Source organism: Paralichthys olivaceus, chromosome 13, assembly GCF_024713975.1.
Source record: "Paralichthys olivaceus isolate ysfri-2021 chromosome 13, ASM2471397v2, whole genome shotgun sequence".
Classification (NCBI taxonomy): domain Eukaryota; kingdom Metazoa; phylum Chordata; class Actinopteri; order Pleuronectiformes; family Paralichthyidae; genus Paralichthys; species Paralichthys olivaceus.
Window position 1 is genome coordinate 15,227,348 of NC_091105.1, and position 22,491 is coordinate 15,249,838.

Here is a 22,491-nt window from a genome sequence, read left to right on the forward strand (position 1 = left end):
CTTCAGTTGTCATAAAAACTCAAAAGGTGTTTAGTTTGTCCAGTCTGGACTAATGTAAAAAACATGGCAGCCTCTGTAGAGAGGGACCCCTCGATGTAAATATAAAGTATTTAAATATAAAGGGTGTTTTCTGGGGTAAAGAAAACTACAATTCATACAGTTGAGATGACCTAAATCTAAATCACCTAAATCTTACACACTGGACCTTTAAATCTATGACCTGCATCCAAGGGTTTAAAACCAAACCCCCACTAAGTTCCTCCAAATGTCCAGGTGATTGTCATTTACACACTCTGCAGATGTGGAATAGATTCAGTGTGGTCAGTGTTGGAATCAGTCAAACAGTTTATATACCCAGTGAAATAGTGATTATTATTGTAAACATTATAATGAAAACTATTCTGGAAATTGTAATGGCTTCTGATTGAGAAACCATCTGCTTTTAAGTAAATGCTACTATTTCCTAGTATTTCCTATTCTTACTTTCATTCAAAGTTACAGATGCAGATACTTCATCCAGAATCGATATGTTCAGTGAGGACAGCTTTACGAGAATGAAGTTGTAACTAAAAATAACAAGTAAAGAACATCCCGCCTTCACCGCAGTAAACATAAATACTTGTATACTCACATAAAGTAGATTGTCCAATTCAAGTTTTCTTTTCATTGTTGTTTTTCTTTTCATTTTTCAATACAATAGCATCGTTTTCATGATGAATCAACAAGCAGAATTTAGAAGGATTGAGAGGCTCAAAGGTCTGATACAATAAAGCATCATTTAAATATTGAATTTATTTGTCTTGTTTATTTATTTGGTAGAAGAAAAAATAAATACAAATAAAGTGGAACAGCTTTATAAAGAAGACTTCCTAGCTACATTCCTAATAATATAACCTTCAGACACATACAGAATCACATGTAGCTCATTGTACTCACTTAAAAAGATCATATGCGTCACGTGCTCTGGGACAAAGACATCATACATACAAAAAACATATTGAAACAAGCAGCTAACAGAATCATACCTGTGAGTAAACTTATATTATTGGATTTAAAAACGTAATGTTAGTGTGTATATTTAAATTTCCCTGCATCACTCACTACCGTGGTCACAGTGTTTCACAATAAAGCAGCTCAGAGGTTCACAGTACTTGTAAATGGAAAATGAAAGTATATAAGTAGTTTGTATTTGTTGTTTATCTCTTTCAGACATGGATTATGTTTTTAAGGAATATTTAGTTATGAATAAAACAGTTTACCAGAATTTTCTAAAACCTTATTTTTTTTAACTGTTAGCCATTTAGAGATTATATTACTTGCTCTGTGATGTAAAATAATTTTCTTTTCAGGGTGACTTCTTAAAGGCCATCTAGTAAATATGTCTGCAGTCATGTTGGGCTTTGCCTTCCATGTATTTGCTTTTTTACATATTGTAAAATATTGCTTTGCGTCTTCAGCACCGCTCAACCCAATAAACTTTCACATTTTCTCCTTCTTTTCTAATTCTCCTCCTTCTCTTTCCTCCTCTTCCTTCACTTCATCACCCTCCCCTGTCTCTCCATTTGCTGCCGTATCCTTGGGTCCGGCAATATTTTTGTCCTCCGTGTCCAGCTCGGCGTTTCTCTCCACCTCATCATCTTCTACTCCCTCGACCTCTCCGTTCTCCTTCCTCTCCTCTCCCCCTGACTCTTCGGTAGCCCCCTCTTTTGTCTCGCTCACATCTTCCTCCTGGTTACTGTTGCCACTGCTGCTTTTGTCGTTATCGTCGTCCTTTGTCTCGTTATCTGACTGAGTCTTCCCTGGGTCGCTGTCGTTTTCCGTCTCCTTCTGTTCCTCCTCTGCGTCTACATCATTATTCTCATCCTCGCTGCTTTTCTCCCCCTTTTCGCTGACTTTATCTCGCTTCTCCTCTTCTGTGTTTTTGCCCTGCTCGTCCTTTTCACCCTCAGAAGATGCATGGCTTCCATCCTCTTTCTCTGTACTGTCCCGGCTCTTATCACTGTTGCTACTGCTAGACCTCTGCTCCTCAGCCTTCACCTCCTCCTTGCTCTCATCCGTGACCTCCTCCCCTGCTTCTTCTTTTACCTCGTCCTCTTTCTCCTCAGGTTCTGCTGTTGCTTCACCCTCTTTTTCACTTGGCTCTTCATCTCCCTTCTTCTCTTCCCCTCCCTCTGTTTCACCATTTGTCTCCTGGTTTTCCTCCAGATCTGCTTTGCTGGCAGAAGCATCCTCTTCTTCATCTTTGGTGTTTTCAGCAGCAGCTTCCTTCTGCTCTTCCTCCTTTTCACCACTCTCCTCCGCAGGTTTTGAATCTTTGTCTGGAGGGTTCTGCTTTCCTAACTTTTCGCTGTTCTCTTCCGCAGGTTTTGCATCATCATCTGCCGGTTTCTGTAATGGAATAATCCCATGGAAACAATTTAAAGCTCTCAATACTATATTTGAATAGGTATGCATATGGTATAATCAGATTGCTTACAATAATTCTTCCTGTGACCTACACCTCCCTGGAAGAGTGACAGCAAGCTCATGACTAGAGTCATGAGCTCTTACAAATTGAGTGTTTTTCCCTCGAGAGCCTTCTAATGGAATGTCAATCAGTGCACAACAAGTAGTGGAGGAAGCAGAAAGGCATGTGTCCAATGGTATATTAACCAATAGATATTAATTAACATCATGAAATAACAATTATATCATTATATAATAACGGTTAAACATTAATGAGTAGCGTTGTTATTAGTTCTGCATCCTACAATTACTAGAATGCCACTAATGAGAGTGCACCAAATTTCACACTTATTATACGTTTTTCATCAAGACCCATTCATTATTCTCTGAGAAGTATCTGATGATGATCCAGATGTGCACTAAAATTGAACAGATTCTTCCTTTAACCTATATCACACCAATCATCAAAGTTTCTGTCCAGTTGTGTTTTTGCAAACAAACAGACGCAGATAAAATCTGAGAAACCTCCTTGATATTATGTTTTTTTTAAAGATTGCATCAGACTCAGCAAATTACTGTTGATATGAATACAATAATAACACGATATTAACATCATCCGGGCCCATCAAACCGAATGTACACCTGCCTCCAGTCTATCTCCATTAAGATGTCATTACTGAACAGTCTGTCACGTGCACTGCTCTTTGCTTTTACCTCCTCAGCCGGCTGCTCTTGAGGGGCTTTGTCATCAGTGTTTCCATCATCAGCCTTTGATTCCTGGTCATCTGGGAATACGAGGAGAACACAGACTTACTGAGCGTCGTAAACAACTGAGGCTGATTCAGAAAAAGTTGTGATAAGTAGAGAACATGTAGAAAACCATCATCCTAATGTGTGATATTGAGTTTTGTACGGGCTTGTTAGGTGGAATATAAGTCGAAGTGTCATCCCAGTGTAAAGATGAGAATATTTATTCATCTCACACAGGCATAGGTAGACTTGTTGAGGCAGTAATAAAATGATATACACCTCTGCAAAGAATCATTTCATATTTTAGAGGATTCAAAGGATTCATTGAATCAAGCAGAATTAAAAAAAACAACAAAAAAAAACTGTATAACTTCATGCAGATTAAAAATAAAATCTTCATGCTGGAGAACTGTGAATAATTCAATGCCGGCCTTGTTATGTGAAAACCTTCATCAGTTAGTTTTATGTGCTGACGACTTTCCGAGACCCTAAACTCTGAATTCCTCAATCACAGCCCATTACATCATTTCACAAATCCATTAAACCCTCCTCCTATAAATAAGGGAGCTTTTATTCACCACGCAGTAAGTGACTTGTAGAAATTATACAGCTTTTATTCAGCAGCTGTTTTCCCCCCCAGATTTTGAACAAATATAGCCCAAGAGTGACACCTGGTGGTCAAAGAAGGAAGCAACCAATCCATTTTTCAGGCAAGTAAACAACTTGCCCAGACAAAGGAAGTGTCTGGTGATTTTTTATAAGGTGGAGGTTAGAGAACCTACTGCTCTTATTACCTCACACACACGAAAGATGTATTAAAGAGATTCCAGGGCTGATGTTTATCTTCAGGCTCTTAGATTTAACATGAAGGGAGAATGGGACGTGCCTTCTCTTGTTTAGTTTGAAGAAATGCTTGGTTTCCTTCATTGAAGCTTCAATTTGTTTTTACCAGCGGTGCAAGCCACAGACTGAATAAAGCACTTGAAGCTGGTTGCATATAGGAGCATAAAGACGCACGATGAGCCTTTATAACAATCCCCAGATTAGTTTCTGCTATGGAAAATATCCTCCGGTGGCCCCATGAGGAAACACCTGTCTCCATTTGCAGTCTGAACAATTACAAAGTGATACTGTGACTCCCGCTGTTTAAATGAAGACATCACACAAACTCCACAGCAGCCACACACTCCTTTCTATTGGAGCAAACAGCCAAGCGAGGCAGGTTTGTTGGAGTGCAAAATTAATACGGGGGATTTTCAGATTTCATGTGAGCATGTGCATCAGAGGCCTTTGGAATAATTAACCCTAAACATCATAAGAGGAATACAACTATACGCTCTGATAAACAACATAATTACACACTTGTTTTTGAAACACAGGATGAGACTGAAATTTCCAATCAGAAATAAGCAGCAAAAGAGTGGTGGATAAAAAAAAACAAAAAAACTGTGTAATTAATGTCCTTAATATTAGTTTCCCCTTCCACACATACCAGTTAAAGAAGAAAAATGACTCAGGTAGATATTAGAAGAGTTTATGGAGACATTTAATGCATTTCAAATGCAAAACTGATTGAAGTTTAGCTATGGTGGGAGATGAAACGTTATGGTAATAATAACGGACTTCTTTAAGAATATTTTATGGAAATCGGCTGCATTCATTAACGGCGATGGCTGAAAGTGGATGAGCCGCCGCGACTCTAAACATCTTAACGTGATTTGAGGATGAGGCACGGGCTCATGAAAATGCTAAATCAAATTAAATACAACATTTAGAACATCCCCTCCTCACTCCTCATTAAATCCAGTACATTTGGGTTGTGGCTTTGGTGTCACCCGGACAGATTTGTGTGTGTGTGTGTGTGTGTGTGTGTGTGTGTGCGCGCGCACTTGTGTATTAAAAGTGTTTTTTTTCTGTCATAATCAGACAAGAATTACACACACCCCCACGCACACACATTCCTTCATTCACTTACATTGGCACACAAACAGCGACGGAGCACACCCACAATTCAGAGGTAATGCAACATCTCATCCATCAGCGAGAGGTAAAACAAGGATGCAACTGTGAGCAGGTATAATTACTCACATAAATGTCTCTCACTGCCTTTCTTATGAAAGGATGGTGCTGCAGAGCAATGCAATAAAACACAACTGGAGATGAAGTGATAGCAGCAAGTAAATTACAACAACCTCCCACTACTCACTGACACACACACACACACACACACACACACACACACACACACACACACACAGGATTTAAGTTTTAGGGGAATGCCTTGTGTATAAAACAGAGAAAGAAACACTGTATATTAACACAGTGGCACATTTCACTGATCTCAGTTTCCACTTGTGCACATTCACTCTCATAGAGACACTGAAACACAACTGTGAGAAATTTACACCAGGTAATATTAGCAAACAGGCACATGCTCCCATTTTATTCTGCAGGATGTGAGAGATTGTTACCAATCATCTCTTGTTTACTAAAGTCAAAATGATGAGTTTAAACTCTACAGGGGGTTGGACGATGGATGAAATAAAAGAACCAAGTTGTATATTTCATCACAATATTGTTTATGAATACGCAATTCTAATGGAAAAAAGGAATGTGCAGGGTTCTTTTCATCCAATGTTGAATTGCAGTGGGCAGCAGCGCCTACCAGAGAATTGTGAGGTCTAATATCCCATTTAAAAGCTTCTCCGCTCCTCCAGGAAGCATTAATGTGCAAGAGCCACACGGTGCATTCAAGTCCTTGACTCAACAGGAAATCTGTGGCAGACAAGTTCAACAATGTGTTTTTTTTTTCATTGCAAAATTGAGCCGGGAAAAGATTCACTGGGGGTGTGTGATGCTTTTAAATGGCGGAGAAGTGACTGTACTGGAGAGCAACCAGCCTAATACCCATATACAAATCATTCATTCTAGTTGTTAATCTGTCACATAACTTTTCAGGGGTTGAACGTCCTTAGAGCAGTGACACATGAACTTGAACAGAATAAATCTTTCCGTAAAGTGTTGAGACATAATTAATTCTATAATCTAGAGCTGACTGGACTGAAAATGTTAGAATCAAAACACTTAAAATAATAGAGAATGAGTGTTATTTCACAGTTTTGTATTTATTCTTCTTACTGCACAGCTCAGGAGAGAATCCCATGAAAAAAACACCTTCATTTTACACCTAATGTGCAAAGTCTATTGATCACCCATCATCCACTGTGTAGGTAATCACGGTTGGTTGTTTTGCCAATGTAGTCCATGAAAGGAGAGGAATGCAAAGCCTGATGGGAAACACTGTTGTTAATACATCCCTTTTGTAGTCAACAGGCACGATGAGACACTCGGGCATTATTACCTCTGACAGGCTGACATCTGCCTAACAAGCACTGGGAAGACATGTTCCTGGAAATGCTGTGGATGTCATGGTCAATAGTGGGTTTTTTTCTGGCTGCACACGAGCAGAATATTAATTCTTTCGAAACATCTAAATGTCAGAGGTTGCAGCTCTAAATAAACCCCAAGCCGTAACACACAGTGTGTTTATGCGCGGAAAAACTGTCACGTCCACAACACGTCTCTGTAGCCTTGACACACAACTTAATGTTCCTCAATCACTCCACACAACTATCACCATAAAGTACAGCATATTGCTTACGTACTGTATATACAGTCTGATTTACCCCAGTCAGCACATGCCTGAGTTACGGCGGAGTGTAAAACAACATGGGTAGTAACTCGGAATGGTAATTAGGAAATGTTGCCACTCAGCATGTGTGCTCCAGTCACTGACCAGGGTCCTGTTAAATCCTTTAATGACTATATGGCCGGCTACCGTCACAGAGGTTCGGTTTATAGTGATGCTGCACAGAGAAGCTACTGAAAATCTGATGACTGGACTGTTTCTTCATCTGTTTCTGTCTCTTTCTCTCTCTCATGCATACACACAGTATACTCTCATGTAATCATAGGTTTATAAGGCCGACAGTAAGGGTTTCAGGAGAATCATTAGACCCAGGGTTGAAGTGATGTCCCCTGGAGCTTGACCCATACTGCTGACTAAAAGTCATGATATTTTATTTATTTTATTTTATTGAAGGATCCCCATCAGAAGCACATGGGTGTGCCTCTCGACTTCATGGGGTCCATAACATAAAAATACAATGTAGACATGTCATATAAAGTGCAGACAACTTCAAATTAAAAAAATATAGTGCTGCTATTTTTGTGTTTCTCCTTTTTCTTTCGTTTCTCTTGTTTTCACACCCTGGAAAATAGTTCAGTAAAATTCTCAATTTATTTCAATGTTTAAGCTTATCTAAACTGCTTTTCCTTTTAAGGGGGGGCAGGGAGCAGGAGCTAATCCAAGATGACATGGGGCAAAATATGAGGTACACCCTGGACAGGTGGCCAGCATATCACAGGACCAACATACAGAGACAAACAGCCATTCACTCTCACTTTCACATCTACAGGAAATCTCCAATTAACCTAACCCCAACCCGAATGTCTCTGGACTGTGGGAAGAAGCCGCACCACCATGCTGCCCCCAAACAAATCAGAGCAATGACAATGCTAACATAGCACAATGCAACATACAACATGCAGAGAAAAGCTGTGACGGTGAAGCATCAGTTAGTTTAATACTGTTGCAACAGACCCCTCCACATTAGTTACAGCAATTTCGGGCTCGTGATGAAAATGCTTCAGTGGCGTCATCGTATGAAACCTGCCCCATGTTAGAAGTATGGCTTTGGAAATGTGGACAGACAAGAGCACATAAACACAAGCTTGCTAATTGGTCTGGTTTCCAGGCAACTCATTTCCTGAAGTGTACCTATATATAAATATATTCCCAATGTTGCAGTCGGACAGAAAAAAACCCATTACTGCATGCTTTTAAATGCATTTACATTTCTGCAGCTATTCAATTACTGATCAATTACCCCAGTATCATTTGTGAAATATTTCTCACTGACTGAAATTTGGAATTGTACATCCTTTGTTACCTGTGTTCATGTTCTCGTCCGCCCGTACATATTTGAACTAGAACTGGCAGATTATGTAAAAATGTACAACAGCAAACATGAGAAGCCCTCTGACACTCTGCTCCAACACACGATGCAAACTATGGATGGATACAGATGGGAGATATTTACTCTCGCCATTTACTGTGTGTCAAAGTTGTTTCAGTCGCCGTTGCTCTGATCACAGCTTCACTTCAGCTGCACATCTACCAGCTCAACCTCAAAAAAACCCTCCTGAAATGTGCAAAGCAGGCTCCATGAGAAGTGACAGACTTTAGGAGAAATTTGTGTCAGTGAAAGTGTCACACGTTACCCTAAGTTATGCTCTGTATGTCATCGCCGGTACAGTTGTATGTCGCAGCTGAAACACTTGTTAACAGATTAACGTGGCAGATTAGCACAGCTACCCTGCTCTTTAATCCGGTAATCCTGCATCAAAGGGTCATGAAGAACCAGTTTCTGTCGTATAGTGAAAAAGGGGGAGAGATGAAAGGAGACGGAGAGTGAAAGAGGGAGAGGAAAAGATGGTCATGTTGTCTGAAATGTGGCACATCAGCTTGTGCACAAATATAGGAAAAAAAAACACACTCACACACACACACATGATTACTTTAAAAACACTTCTCGCACTTTCTAAGAACTTGGCAAGGGAGAGGAAAAAAAAGTCCTTCAAATGTTGCCATCTCTCATCCTGCACCGCTTAGCCTGTTTTTTGACACAGGCACACGATTTAAGACACACGGCCTCTTTGTGTACATGTCTCCTGTCTCCCAAGGCTGTTTTGAACCCTATTTCACGCTGACAGGCATTATAGAAACATACGCTAACAGGGCTAATTCCCCACGGCAGCATCACATTTTATGACACCAGAGGCAGGAGCTTGATCTGGCTGGATGGCTTGTATACGCACACACACACATGGAGGGATGACACAGTGCACAGCGCTCACATATTCAACAACCCTTAATCCTTTTGCAATCAACTTGTAAATAAAAGGAAGAATCTTTTCTTTTTGAAATTTTGAAAAGTTTTTTTGTTCCGTCTTTTTGAAACTATCTCAACTTGACTTTGAATCAAAGCCCCTTCAGTGACAAACAATGGTCACAGACTGCTACAGTACTCAAACATGAAAAAAGAAGTAACCGGCTATTCAGAACACAAGGTTTTGAGATTTTGATTAATGTGGACGCCCTTGAGGTTTCAATGCTAAACTTAACTATTAATGGATACAGATTTTTAAATTGTCTGAGGGAGCCATTTGTTCTGTATCACTGGGCTGCAGAGACTGCTTGAACATTCATCCAGTGGAAAAACATACTATTTATTGACTTATCTATATTATACTGTATATTGACAGATATTGGACATTTTCTATTGTAGAAAAAATATTCATGCCCTTGTCTTCTCACACCTCGATTTGCGTGCACCAGGCAATTCATGGCCTCAGCAAGTGCAGATTCACATTTTAACACCAAGCATAGGGCCCATATCTCCCCTTCATTGGCTACCAGTTAAATTTCAGAATTATTTTAAGAGTCTTTTAATAACTTTTAAAGCTCAGCACAGTGGGATCTCCAGTTATATCTCAGAGTTAATGACGCCGTTGTAAATATTAGGTAGAGGCGCCGGCTGGTACCTGAGGCTCTGGAACTCGATGCCAGAGGAAATTAGAGGATGCTGAAACCATATTTTAGAAAAGCTTTTTTACAGGAATGCCAAATTTCAACTGGCTTTAAAGGATCTTTTATTTTTAGTACTTTCTTTTATGTCATCTTTCTTATTTTTGATTTGTCTTGTTTCGTTCTGTGTTGTTTTATTCCCATGTATTTTGTGAAGCACTTTGTGCTTTTGAAAATAAATAAATTCTTCTAATTATTATTTTAAAAAAAGCCTATGATAATGTGCCCCCTCCATGTATATGCATAAGTCATATAAGAATTCACAAAAATCAGTCGGACCCCCCACCTCTCCTGTCCATATCTTTCTGTCTGTCCTCCCCTTCTTGATGTGCAAGGCACTTTTGTTGATTTCCGAGCAGCAATTTGGCCCCAGCAAAGGGCAGAGACAAGTAAAATTCTGCTTTGATTACTCTAAATGGAGAGATTATCCAAATGAAAGTCAATTATCCCAACCCAATCAGTCCCTCTCCCCTACAGTATATCCCTGTGCCTTTCTTTACTCCCAGCAATTGTGCTTTACCATTTCAGACTATTCATTATATTCACCTTTTGTTTCCACCTGTGCTCCTTTTTTTTACTTCTCCTCTGCTTCCTTGTAATGTTCTCCTCCCTTCATCGTCTCAACCTTTCATTCCCTCTTCTTTAACCTTCTCTTTAATCATCCCTTCTCTTTGGCTCCTGTCTGCCCCTCATCTGTCGACCTCTTCTTCCACCTTTTATTCTTTTCCTTTTCTTCCCATTGCTGCTGCTCTCTTCTCTCACTTCCTCTCCCCTCTCTTCTCAAGGACCCCATTAAACTGAACTGATCACAAAGGCCCTTTAAAAAAAAAGAATGTATTTATTTCTATTTTGAGGTTAGCAACAGCTGCTAATTGGTTACAAACTGAACATGAGCAACACAACTAGATGTGTTTTTTGGACGAAAATCTAACATTGTCCAGACTGGAGCAGTAATCTACCGACGTCTGTGTCATGTCATGTTTATCGTAAATTTACAGAGAAAGTGCAGATCCATTTTTGACACACAACACCTTCAGTATTCATTGAATTTGAATAAACAGGCCACCAGCGTTCTGTAGCAGTCAGAGTGTGTGAGTTGAACGTGTCTTGTTTTACGGCCTCAGATAAACTCCAGCAGTGATCTGTAACTGGGTCAAACCGTGGGTCAAAATTACCAACAGATAAAAATGATTGGTCTTATTTGATTTTTTTCAATGCCATCATATTGAACTGAGACACATTCACATTCTGCAGATCTCTGTCATGGCAACAACATTCATTGAATCCCATAATGTTTGTCTATATGTCTTCAGAGTAAAAGCACAGTATTTGTTTTGTTGCTGCAATGCTTCATATTAAGCAGAGTTACAGAGCGTTCATTTTGAAAAGTTGGGAAGTTGGGATTGCCACAGATTTTCACTACACATGTAAATGGTAGTAAGAGAATTCATTTTTTACGAAAGACTTTGACAATCGAATCCTCACTGCAGATAAACCAGGTAGAATGGACACAAAGTTTTCTAAGTTCCCTCTGCATCTCATACTGTAAAAAGCTCTGCACACAACGTACAGCGCATAAACAATAAAAACTGACAGTATATTGTAGAACAGTTTGAGGTGGACTCACTAATGACAGGGAATAATTGTGAAGTAGCTCCAGAGAATTAACACAGGAAAACTAATTTAAAGGAGCGGATATAAAGGTATAACTCTTTTGTGTGAAGCAGACAGCAGACGATATGTTTTGTTGGTTAAGTCTTTTAAGCCAAATGTCTGTGTTATAGTAAGTTCAAATTCATTCCATGACCTTTGCTGCATGACTTGTCACACTGCCTCCCTCTTGTCTTTGCTGTCACTAACCGCTGTGTTCACTCTAATGAAGCAGAAAAGTCAGAGGCTTTACAATAGACCAGACAGAAACCGCTGTAGTCATCCTCCGACTGGCTCCCAGCAGCTGATAGACAGTGAATAATGGGGACTGGCGTACCGGCACACATACACACCTACGCACACACAAAAAAACGAACCTCGCTGTCACAACAGAGTCAGCGCAGAACAGCAGGTGAATCTCAAGTTACCAGGTCACTCTGTCTCATTTGCCTTTTTTTCTTCTTCTTCTCTCTTTGTCTCTCATATCTCTCTTTACATCTATGAATCACTATCTCCCCTCTGTCACAAATACATTTATAATGACATGACACTTTTGTAATAATCTTTTTGTTTTTGCTCCAATGTTCCATCACACCAGGGATCAGAAGTGTGGGTTTCATACTGTGTTCTTTCCACACACTCTGCAAGTCAGCCAACTTTTTTTGGCTGGGATCCTTCCTGGCAGCAGATCGGGGATGTGTTTACCTCATACCCAAACAGGGCAGGATTTCCCCGAGGGGAGAATAATGCTGAAAAAACATGGCTGCTCTGCTGTGAATCACTAAATAGAGTTGATCTGAACACCACGATCCCTCTTTGAAGCTAAAGTGGACAAACAAGACCAAAACACACTACCTGCCCTGGGAATGCTACGGGGAATGAAAACAATTTAGAACCAAGCGGCTATGATATTAGCTCATGTTTACTTTAAGAAAGATAAATGGACAAATAGCAAGTAAGCATTGATTTTATACAGAAAAAGCAATGAACAAAAAAAACAGCAAAGAAACCTGAAACCTACTGTACCGTAAATAAAGTCTGTTCAGCACCACGGACAGAGACAGACTGACGGCCAAACAGAGACTTCACGTCAAGAGACGAAGCCAAGCGAAAAAGTAAAATATGGGCTCCTTGTGAACATGACAGCTTTTACACAAAAAGACTTTACAGGTCAAACAGTGGAAGGTGCATGAGAATGTGATATCCCCTCCCTAAGCCGTTCAAACGATCTTGTCTGATGCCTGATCTTGTTTACCGAGCTGTCTGTCTGTTAATTCAATCTCTGGTCAATGTCACCCAAGGGGACCAATAACACAACGTGGTTTTCGGTGCGTATAACATGATATGCCACGAAGTCTGATGTACAGAGGATCTTTGAGGGTGACATTATGTATTTCAAACGCACACTCACAGACGTACACACAAACACAGATTCCTTGAACCTCTGTTTTTGATGCAAAATGCCAGCTCCCCTGAACCCCAGACACAGCCCCCCCGCCTTTAGGCTTCTGTTGTCAACTCTCCTGCCAGAGGAGAAAAGAGGCCACATCTATCATGAGCCGCATGATGATGTAATGTGGTTCACACAGCAGGAGGAGTTACAATAAGGTCAGCACCATCTGCAGAAAATCTAAATCCCTTCTCGTATAGAGTTTTCATCAAACAATTACCCCGCCCCTTGTTATTACAGTAGTTTACAATACAAACAATATTCATGAAGAATATATGTTTGGCTCCCATAGCAGCGACACATCATCATGGCAGGACGAGTACCAGTTGCAAATAAGCAGAAAAGTAAAGAGTTTCTGCAGGATGTAAAAACACACTGATCACAAGCCCAGAAGGTGACGTAATGTGTTTCTTGTAATAGTGGGTAATGTCATCATACAAGACCTACTTAAAATATTTCCGTTTGTGCAGAGCAACAGTGCCACTATGTGGGCATTTAAGAAGGCAGCAGGTTACATAAGATTTCAAAGACCGCGCATTACATCATGTCTCTGTAGTTTATAATCCTGTAGGTTGTACAGCTCTGTTTGTGCCACATGCTTTAGAAATTATTTATCACAAAAGACAATTCAGACATAATAACCGAGGGGCAAATGAATTCAGTGTGTGCCAGTGTCATGTTGTTGTTGTGTTTGGAGGGAAGATGCTTCTTTTTTAAGCCATGCACTCATCTTCTGAATTGCACCAACACATGCAATCACACATGTATGCACACACCCACCTGGATATTCAATTCATCATGGATTTATGAACAGCGCATGCAGGCACACACAAACACTCATTAATCTCTCTTTACTTGATTTTTTTAAATGTCAGCACATCATATCTAAGCCCTTTTGTGTGGTGACTGCAAAGAGCTGTAGTAAGTGGAAGTAATTGTTAGGACAGATCTCTGTATTAATATAGAATATAATAGTATTATGAAATATAATTTGGCAGCTAACTGAACTAGAGATCCTTACAGAAATGTACCAGTGCAGTTGTTCTGTGTTTTGTCTGTAGTCTGTTATTACCTCTTATTTGAGTCTTGGGCTGTCTATTATGATAATTAGCTATGATGTCATTTCCTGATATCTCACTAATAAGGTTAATAAACCAAGAGTGCCTTGGTTTATTAACTTTTTTATATTGGAATTTTTTGTTCACATATTCTTCCAAACAGATGCATTTCCTTTTTTTGGCTTATCTATCCCACTGCTTTGTTTTTCATTGACTCTACATAAACTGAACCAAAGTGTAATTTCTCCTGATATCTGACTCTGAATGAGTATAAACACATTCCTCTTCACATTCTTTTATAGGATCTTGAATTACCATTGTCAGAGACAGTGAGGGTCATGCTCTGTCCGCTCCTCTTCTTCCTGAAAGAGATGAGTCTGGCTTGAGAGATTTCTCTGACGATGGACGACAGGTGTTCCTTGTTGTTTCCATTGTGGCCTGGAGGAGACGCCTTGGATTCTCCACCTCCACTATCACTACACCGGGCTATGGACTTGCTCTGGGAAAAGTGGAAGTCTTGTTAGTCAATGAAAGACCAATAAAGACTCGAGTTACAATTTGGAAATAATAAAGGACGTACAAAATCTCAGGGGCCACCTCCTTTTGAGATTAACGCTTACACTGGCTAGAGCTGGGGAAAGGAGTTGAAACATTTTAAGACTGGCAAATGTGTTTCTATATTTTATTTTGACTGAAAACAACTTAATTATATAAACATATATGTGATATAACTACTTATAGATTATAGATTATTGTGAAAATAATTTAAAATAAATCAGCAGAATTCTGTAATTGGCTCTGATTTTCAATTTACTTCAAGAAACAAAGAAAAAATAAATAAATCCAAGGTTGTTTTAAGATATTCCTCCACCAATGAGTGTAGAGTCGACATTGTGCACTTCAGGGTGTATGAACAACAGCACCCCCCTGACAAAAATGCTGAGAGGAAATCGCTCAACAGGGTTTTGTTAATGATCAGAATGAAAGCAGTTCTTACGTTTCCATTTTGCTTGGAGAATCTGTAGATAGGTGGGAGAGAGTAAGCTTTCACTCTGTGGACAAAACATATGTGACTTAGTCAAGTTCTTCTTGCAACACAGAATCCTGAACACATGCACCTTAAATCAGCTCCATCAATCTCATTAGAAATCAAGTTAATCTGAAAATGAAAATAAAAATGTAGGGTTGAATGATAATTGTGAGTTTTAAACACTGAGTAATGTGAATAATATGTTTCATCGATGCTGCTCTAATCTTCCAAACACCGGAAATATGGAAATAACCAATTAAATATTGTGTTTTTTATTTTAAAAACTAAAAAAATTAATTGCTTTGTTATCAACATGTGCCTGAAAACAGTAAACATTTTTAATTTGTGCATTTATTGTATTTTTGCTCACATGCAAATAATTCATGTTGAAAGTAATATTTGGAGCTGAGGGACTTTAGCTTACAGGAGAGTTGAAAGAGAATATGAACCCTGGAGGAGTAATTAGCTGCCACACTGGAACACATGCAAACACAATCTGAACAGTCTCCAAGAACCATCTCTCCAAAGCATTCATTCTTCCTCTTGACGAGGAACTCAACACTCTTCATACTAATGATTAGTAAGAGTTCATTGTTTATTGTAATAACTTGCTCAATTTAAGGAACACATAATCACAAACTTTCAAGCTTCTACATCAGTTCGTTGTAGAAGCTTGTAGAACATTTTTAAATTCCAGATTGAAAGGTAGGTGTGAGTACAGGTACTCGACAAAGCATCAAATATTGCTCCCAACAATCTCCTATAAAATGACGCCTTATATTATCATCAATCATTTTTATAAAGGCAAATAACAATGCAGACGTTTGATAGCATCCCAGACTTCTTTGCATTTTTTGATCAAGATGTCCAGCTGCATACATGTCCTGTAGGTCAGTGCTTACCCATTCACCCTCCTGGTCCCTCTTGGTTTGGTGAAAAGTAGATCACTGTACGGCAACTTCTTAAACCTGTCTCTTCCTACAGCCACATAAAGCTGACCGCTCTCCAGCTGATTCCCATCAGTCACCTGGTGGCCTTCGTAGGTAAAGAGACTAGAACACAAATACACGGTTTACACCCAGTTCTTTGTGATCAGATAATACACGACCATATGAGAGTACAGGAGTAAATGTAATCAGGTTAAAATCATGTATGGATACAATCTATCTATCTATCTATATATGTGTGTGTAAGGTTATTTAAAAAAGTCTATGTTAGCATAAATGACTGGAAGCAGTTTGAAAAAAACTCTCTTTTTCATTTATATGTAAATGTATGCAGCAAGGTGCTGAAAAATCTAATGAGATCATCTGCTATAAGGGACGAACATGTGGTGTAAGTCTGAAGCTCATGTCGTGTCGTGTTCTTGATTTATTACGTTAAGAAGAAGACATTACATCCTCATGTAGAGAGATGTTTGGTGAATGTTACCTTCGGACACCCCCCAGGACCTTCAAACCCATCTTCTCTGTGATCATCTCTAGTATTCGTTCAAACTGGCCCAGCATCCTCTGGTGGATCAGCAGCCTCACTGCAGGGTTCAACACGTCGCCATTCGCTACCACGCTACGAGAAGGAAGTGACAAGCACAAGTGACAGTGAGGGATTGCCATGGTGACGGGTATCCCTCTGAGCTCATGTGTCAGAAATCATCAGTCTATGAAATTATCTTCCACTTCATTCAAAGATAATATTATTGTGTATATACAGGGGTGGAGGAAGTATTCAAAATGTACTCAAGTAAAAGTACCACAGGAACTCTCTACTTAAGTGAAAGTAAGTTAGTAATAGCTTTGAGGTATACTTTAAATATTAAAAGTAAAAGTACTAGCTGATTGTAGCCTATTCCCTAACTGGGCTTACTATTTATTCTCTTTAGTACAAAATAATACAGACTTTGTCAAGTTAATTAAAAATGCTGTGGAGGATGCTACTGAAAACACATTGTCATATTAAATAATGGTTGAATCTCTGTGGTGACCTCTTCAGAATTAATTTCAGGTTAATGCATTGTAAGTGGTTAAGTGGTGTTTCATTGGGCAGCTTTTACTCACAATATTGTACATGGCTCCTTGATGGGTTTCAGGAATCGAGCCGACACAATGATTCGAGTCTGTGGCAGCGGTTTGGCCTGAAACAGAGGGATGAAACATGTTTGCAAGTTTGTTGGCACATCAGTGAGTTCCACTTGGGATTTAAGGACGGCCTGAGTTTCCCAGTGGAGGCTCAGGAGAACAGACCTGTGCAAATATAGCACCACGTGTGCGTCCTCTAGGGGCAGCGGTGCTTAGAGAATTAGAGTCAACATGGAGCTGGCTGATAGAGCATTATGTGTTTATAGTACAAAGTTTTTTTTAATGCATTTTTCTTTAAGTCCATCCACATTTTAATGAAGTTTTCGGCTTTTTTTTTGTACAACAACATTCTTCTTGACATTAAAAGCTTTTATCCCAAAAGCCGCAGAGAAAGAGCTTCTGCTAACGCTGAAATAATCAGTTTTTCATCACTGTGACAGCAAAAGGAATGATCCCTCTATAACCCTTTGAGGGGGCAAGGTCGCAGAGAGTGAGCTCCGCAGGTCCTGTCCCATAACACCTGGTAACACACTGTGACACTAAGACTGAGATTTGAATCCTGTGAGAGAAGGAGGCGTATTAAAAGTCCTCTGGGGTCTGTGAGTGCACCCTGGTAACAGAGGTTCAGACCACAAGTGGAATAAAAAATATAATAAAGTGCTGTAAAAAGAGTTTGTGCACCACATCTCAGGCTACAAACTATAAATAACATGCATCAGAAAACATTACAGTGTATTTTACTTCACATAATTACTGAAATATTTAAAATTCCCTAATTTGCTGCTCATTAAAAAAAGCAATTGCACTTCCATTTGGATAATTTGCCTTTGACGTCTGCTACAAAGCACAGCTGGTAACCAGTCCACTATGGAACAAACAGAAAGAAGCAAGGCAGGACATGAATCAGTCTCTCGGGAGCAAATATAAATACTAGATTAGATGTTTTTCTACCGACAGTGATTTATTTTACATCATGTGACCTCTTATAAGCGTGTTCACCAAGAACACCTCAACTTTTTTTTGTGTCCATCCGTCACTTAAAGCTTTTAATAGTGAGTTTACATGGCATAATAATTCACTGACTATTGCACCTTTAATAGGAAACCAAGAAAACATCTTATACAGTTGATAAACTTTACTCTTCACCCACTGGGTTCCATGTACAGTGCAGTACAGTTTTGTGAGTGCAGATGCAAGATTCAACGAAATCAGTGCTCTTCAACTGCGCCAAGGCCGACCAGTGTCCTCGTGAAACCTTTTTTATATAAAGTAGATCCTGATAGTTATTGGGATCTGTGCCAAACACTAAATGAAAAAATGATTTTCAAGAACCATGAATTATTGGAATCAAGGTAAACGATCCACACCAACATTTGATGGGCTCTGCTCTGACCCACACCACATCCTTCTACCAAGTGGTGTGATAATTTGTCCACTTGTTTTTGTGTAATCCTGCTAACTAATAAACAAGCAATAACACGCATGCAAATGCAAATGTCAATGATGAAAGACAAATAAACGACAAATCAGATCTACTGTGTGCAAGAGAAGAAGGATTTGTTTGTGACCATTGTCAGAAGGCAAATCCTGACATGTTGAAGAAATTAGTCAAATGCAAAACGGGTCATCAAAGACGTCATTAAACCAACCTACAATTACTCCAAAAATCAATAGGACAAGAAAACCTAAGTTGCCGAGCGTCCAGCCAGCTAAGAGTTCTCATCATTAATCGACACAATCAGCCAGATTAAGTGCTGTAGTGAGGAGGCCCTTGAGAACTGAATTGGTACTTTTTATGCTCGCCAATCACAGCAGCAACAACAGCCCCTTCAGGTTTTCTGTGATGACAAAAAAGCGTTTTGCCAGCTGGTGATAAGACAAAATCAGACAGTGGAGAGAGGCTGGGTTCACACACAGGAAACACCTCTGAGGCTCTGACCACAAGGCCAGAGACAAAAGTTTCTATCTCATATTTAGGACCAAGTGTCCTGACGGAGATCTTGTGTGACCCATTGACTAAAATAAGTTTATCCCTCTAAAAATGTGAGGGGAAAACAGAATAAACTTTGTATTTAAAAAAGGAAGAAAAAACATTCTGTCTCATTTGGAAACAGGACCTGGACGAGCCCGACTTTAAGCCGCTCTTGGCCGTGACTTCACAGCTGCTGATAAAAGATGCATCCAAAGGAGGGATGATTATGATCCATAAATCAATAATTCATGGCCACTGAGACAACAACATAGTGATTCTTTGCAGAGAACAAAGGGGGAGAAAAGCTAAACATAACACCTCGCTTAAATGATCTTTCTAAGCCCTTTACACTGTGGGAGGGGGGGGCACGAGTGCGGAGGTGATGTTCCCAAATCCTCATGTATCTTGCATTTAGCAGTTTCAAATGTTGAAGAGTTGGATTGAGTAAGGATATTGTAACTGAAACCTGACCTTGAAAACATAGCCGCTGCTGATGGGTTTCATTAATCTGCAAAACTAAATCTCACTGAACACCAGACGATAAAGTTCACACAACGCGTCTGTAATTAAGGTGTTCACTGTCATACAACTTCACAGATTTCACACAAATGGATATCAAGCAAAAACGGATCCTTGAATAAATTCCAGTGTGTGATTTTTTTAAATATATCTTCTTTGGCTGAGGATCCACCAAACACCAACACTGTCCGAGTGACTGACAAGACACTTTAAATTATGTAAACAGCTTCCATCTCAGCAGATTGTTTATATGGTGCTAAAGATCATAGCACGATCACCATGCTGCACGATAACTGAGGCACAGAGAACAAGCAGAACATGTTGAGCTCTGGCATCTGATTGCATCCATCATAAAGTCACCTTTTCTGAATATGACAGAAATAAGAAGAGAAGATTTTCTCCTGACTTACCTGCATCGGAAGAGTCTGCAGCAACCTCCTCTTTCTAGATCCAATGTGGAGGTAACTGCAGAAAAAACAAAACATAAGGTCAAGTGTGTAATCATCTACACAACCCAAATAGCAAATTTACAATCAACATATAAGGAGTGTGTTTTTATACATGTGCATATGCAATTTATCTTTATTTTATACCATCAACTTGCCAGGGACTGCATATGAAAATGACCCTGCATGGCAAATTTATAAGATGGAATTAAGTATGCATGTTAAGTAATGTGCATTGTTCGTTTAAAACAAATATAAAGATATTTAGTGCAAGTACATGCTTAGTTGGTCAATTATTAATGCATTTATTGTATTATCTTCTGCACTAAAATTGATTTTTGCTCACAATTCCTTTTGAGAGCCAATACTTCAAGTCTAAAGTGATAATGTGGTGTATGCATTGAGTGGGACAGGAGGACGATGAAGTGCAATATATATTAAGCTCTATAAAGGAGAGGATATATACCCAGTATCTTTCCCTGGCTATTTGTCATGTCCCCAGAATGTCTTCCCACCTAGCTGCTTCACCACTGCTTTCTATGAATAACACGGCTGCTCAAATCTCATTACCTGCTGCATAAGTCCATCTTTTTAAAGCCAGGCCAGAGCAGCACACCTCTCTACAGGGCTGATCTCATCATGCTTATCTCAGTGATGTGACTCAGATCCACTGGTGTAAAACTGTTGAGTCACTTAAAACGTTAAGACCATGGTCATCAGGCCAAGTAGTGACTGATTGACATGCATGTATAGTTTGCAGTTAGAATTGCTTGGGACTAACTGTAACTTGCAATGTGAATATGAGAAGAGTATCAAGTAGTTCATCATTTGTCATAATTACAATGCATTCTTACTCCAGCTTTTTGAACCTCTCCCTCCCGGCAGCGACGTACTGCTCCCCGCTCTGCAGGCTCTCCAAACTGTCCACCTTGTGGCCTCCTCTGGGCGTGTAGATGTTCCTCACCGCTCCGAACGGGGCTTGGACTCCGCCGGTCACCTCTCTCAGCAACGTCTCGAAGTTGGACACTCTCTTCTGGTTTATCACTATCCGGCGAGCATCGTAGTACGGGTCACCGTTGCGGAACATGAAAACGTTCTTCACCACCGGCTGCGACAAAAAGTTTGGCTTCTCCGAGCCCATTGTTCGTGCGTAAAAGCGGGCTGACGCGCGACGGAGAGAGCGAGAGGGGGATCTTTGTTAAAACAAACTTGGGACAGGCTGATACGGGCTGCAAGACAAAGGCTTACAGGCCATTGTAATTACATTAGAGCTGCTCCATGCTGGCCACCCGTTCAGGGTTAAGTGGAGCAGAACGCGGCACGAAGATGTTCAAGGAGTTGTTTTGCGCACTTCAGCGTCCAGAGCCAAATGCTGCTCACAGGTTAAATGAGGTTGAGTTATCAAAACAGAACCACGTGCATGTAAGCGTAGACGTGATCCAACGTTGTAACAGTCAACTATCCTCAAGCTTTGCAGAGAGTCAATGTGCTGCAGCGGAAACTGTGCGGAGTTATCCAGCCTCGCTTGCTCCTATCGGCGCCAAGTACGCGCAGCAGGTGACGGTGAGAGCCTGGCGGGTTCGTGCAGTTTCCCCACGATGCAGCCTGAGCGTCAGGAGAGCTCATGTGTTGGGATGTATCTATGGGAACACGCCGCTGCTCTCTTACCGATTACCACAGTTGTAATCAGCAGGCAGTCAATCATTATCTCAAGAGGAGAAGAACATATCTATTTAGTTCAAATCACATTTTGCGCGTGCAGGAAACAGAACTGCAAACATGCATGATGAGCTGCGTAAGTGGAGAAGATTAAAAGTAAACATACCTGCAGCTCTTTAAACTGTAGGAAACTCTGCAGCAGCCGTTGAAGAAAGTTAATTGGGCATCAAGAGACCAATTGCAGATCGCAGGCTCCCGGTGACACGCAGAAAGTGGGATAAATAACATGTTTGTGTTGTGGAGGTGTTGCACCACCACAGGGACACATGTACTTTGCTTTTGGTACATTTGATTTTGAAGTGGGACGTTTCCTGCCGACCCAATTAAAAGCACGTGCAATATATTAGATTTAAAACGTGATGGACATAAACAGAAGTATATTCATAGCAGCATTTATAGTTATGATTAATTCGAAATATTGAGAGTAAATGCATATACAGTATGTTTTTCACTTGCCAACAAATAAGGCTTAAATCGTACTAAATGTACTTATCATGCCACAGCATCAATTTTGATACAGTTAGATTTCTGTAAGTTTGATGTATGAAAACATGGTTAATCATTTACCAATCTGGACTATTATATAACTGTGTTGTCCAGACTGCTAAGATGCACCACTGCACCTGCACAGTCCAAGTACCTGCTCCTTTGGATGCAATTCCCTCTTG

The 22,491-nt window shown here is 40.0% G+C and overlaps 1 protein-coding gene across 1 annotated transcript; it reads right to left on the reverse strand.

The window, feature by feature from the left end:
- Positions 1–871: 871 nt before the first annotated feature.
- LOC109632123 (doublecortin domain-containing protein 2-like) lies at positions 872–21,908 on the reverse strand. Its single transcript, XM_020091251.2, has 9 exons — positions 20,959–21,908; positions 20,069–20,123; positions 17,147–17,223; positions 16,524–16,658; positions 15,995–16,144; positions 15,060–15,114; positions 14,378–14,561; positions 3,160–3,230; positions 872–2,388 (listed from the first exon to the last, which is right to left on the reverse strand). The coding sequence occupies exons 1-9, from the start codon at positions 21,243–21,245 to the stop codon at positions 1,480–1,482; spliced, it is 1,923 nt and encodes a 640-aa protein (XP_019946810.1). The 5' UTR covers positions 21,246–21,908; the 3' UTR covers positions 872–1,479.
- Positions 21,909–22,491: the final 583 nt, after the last annotated feature.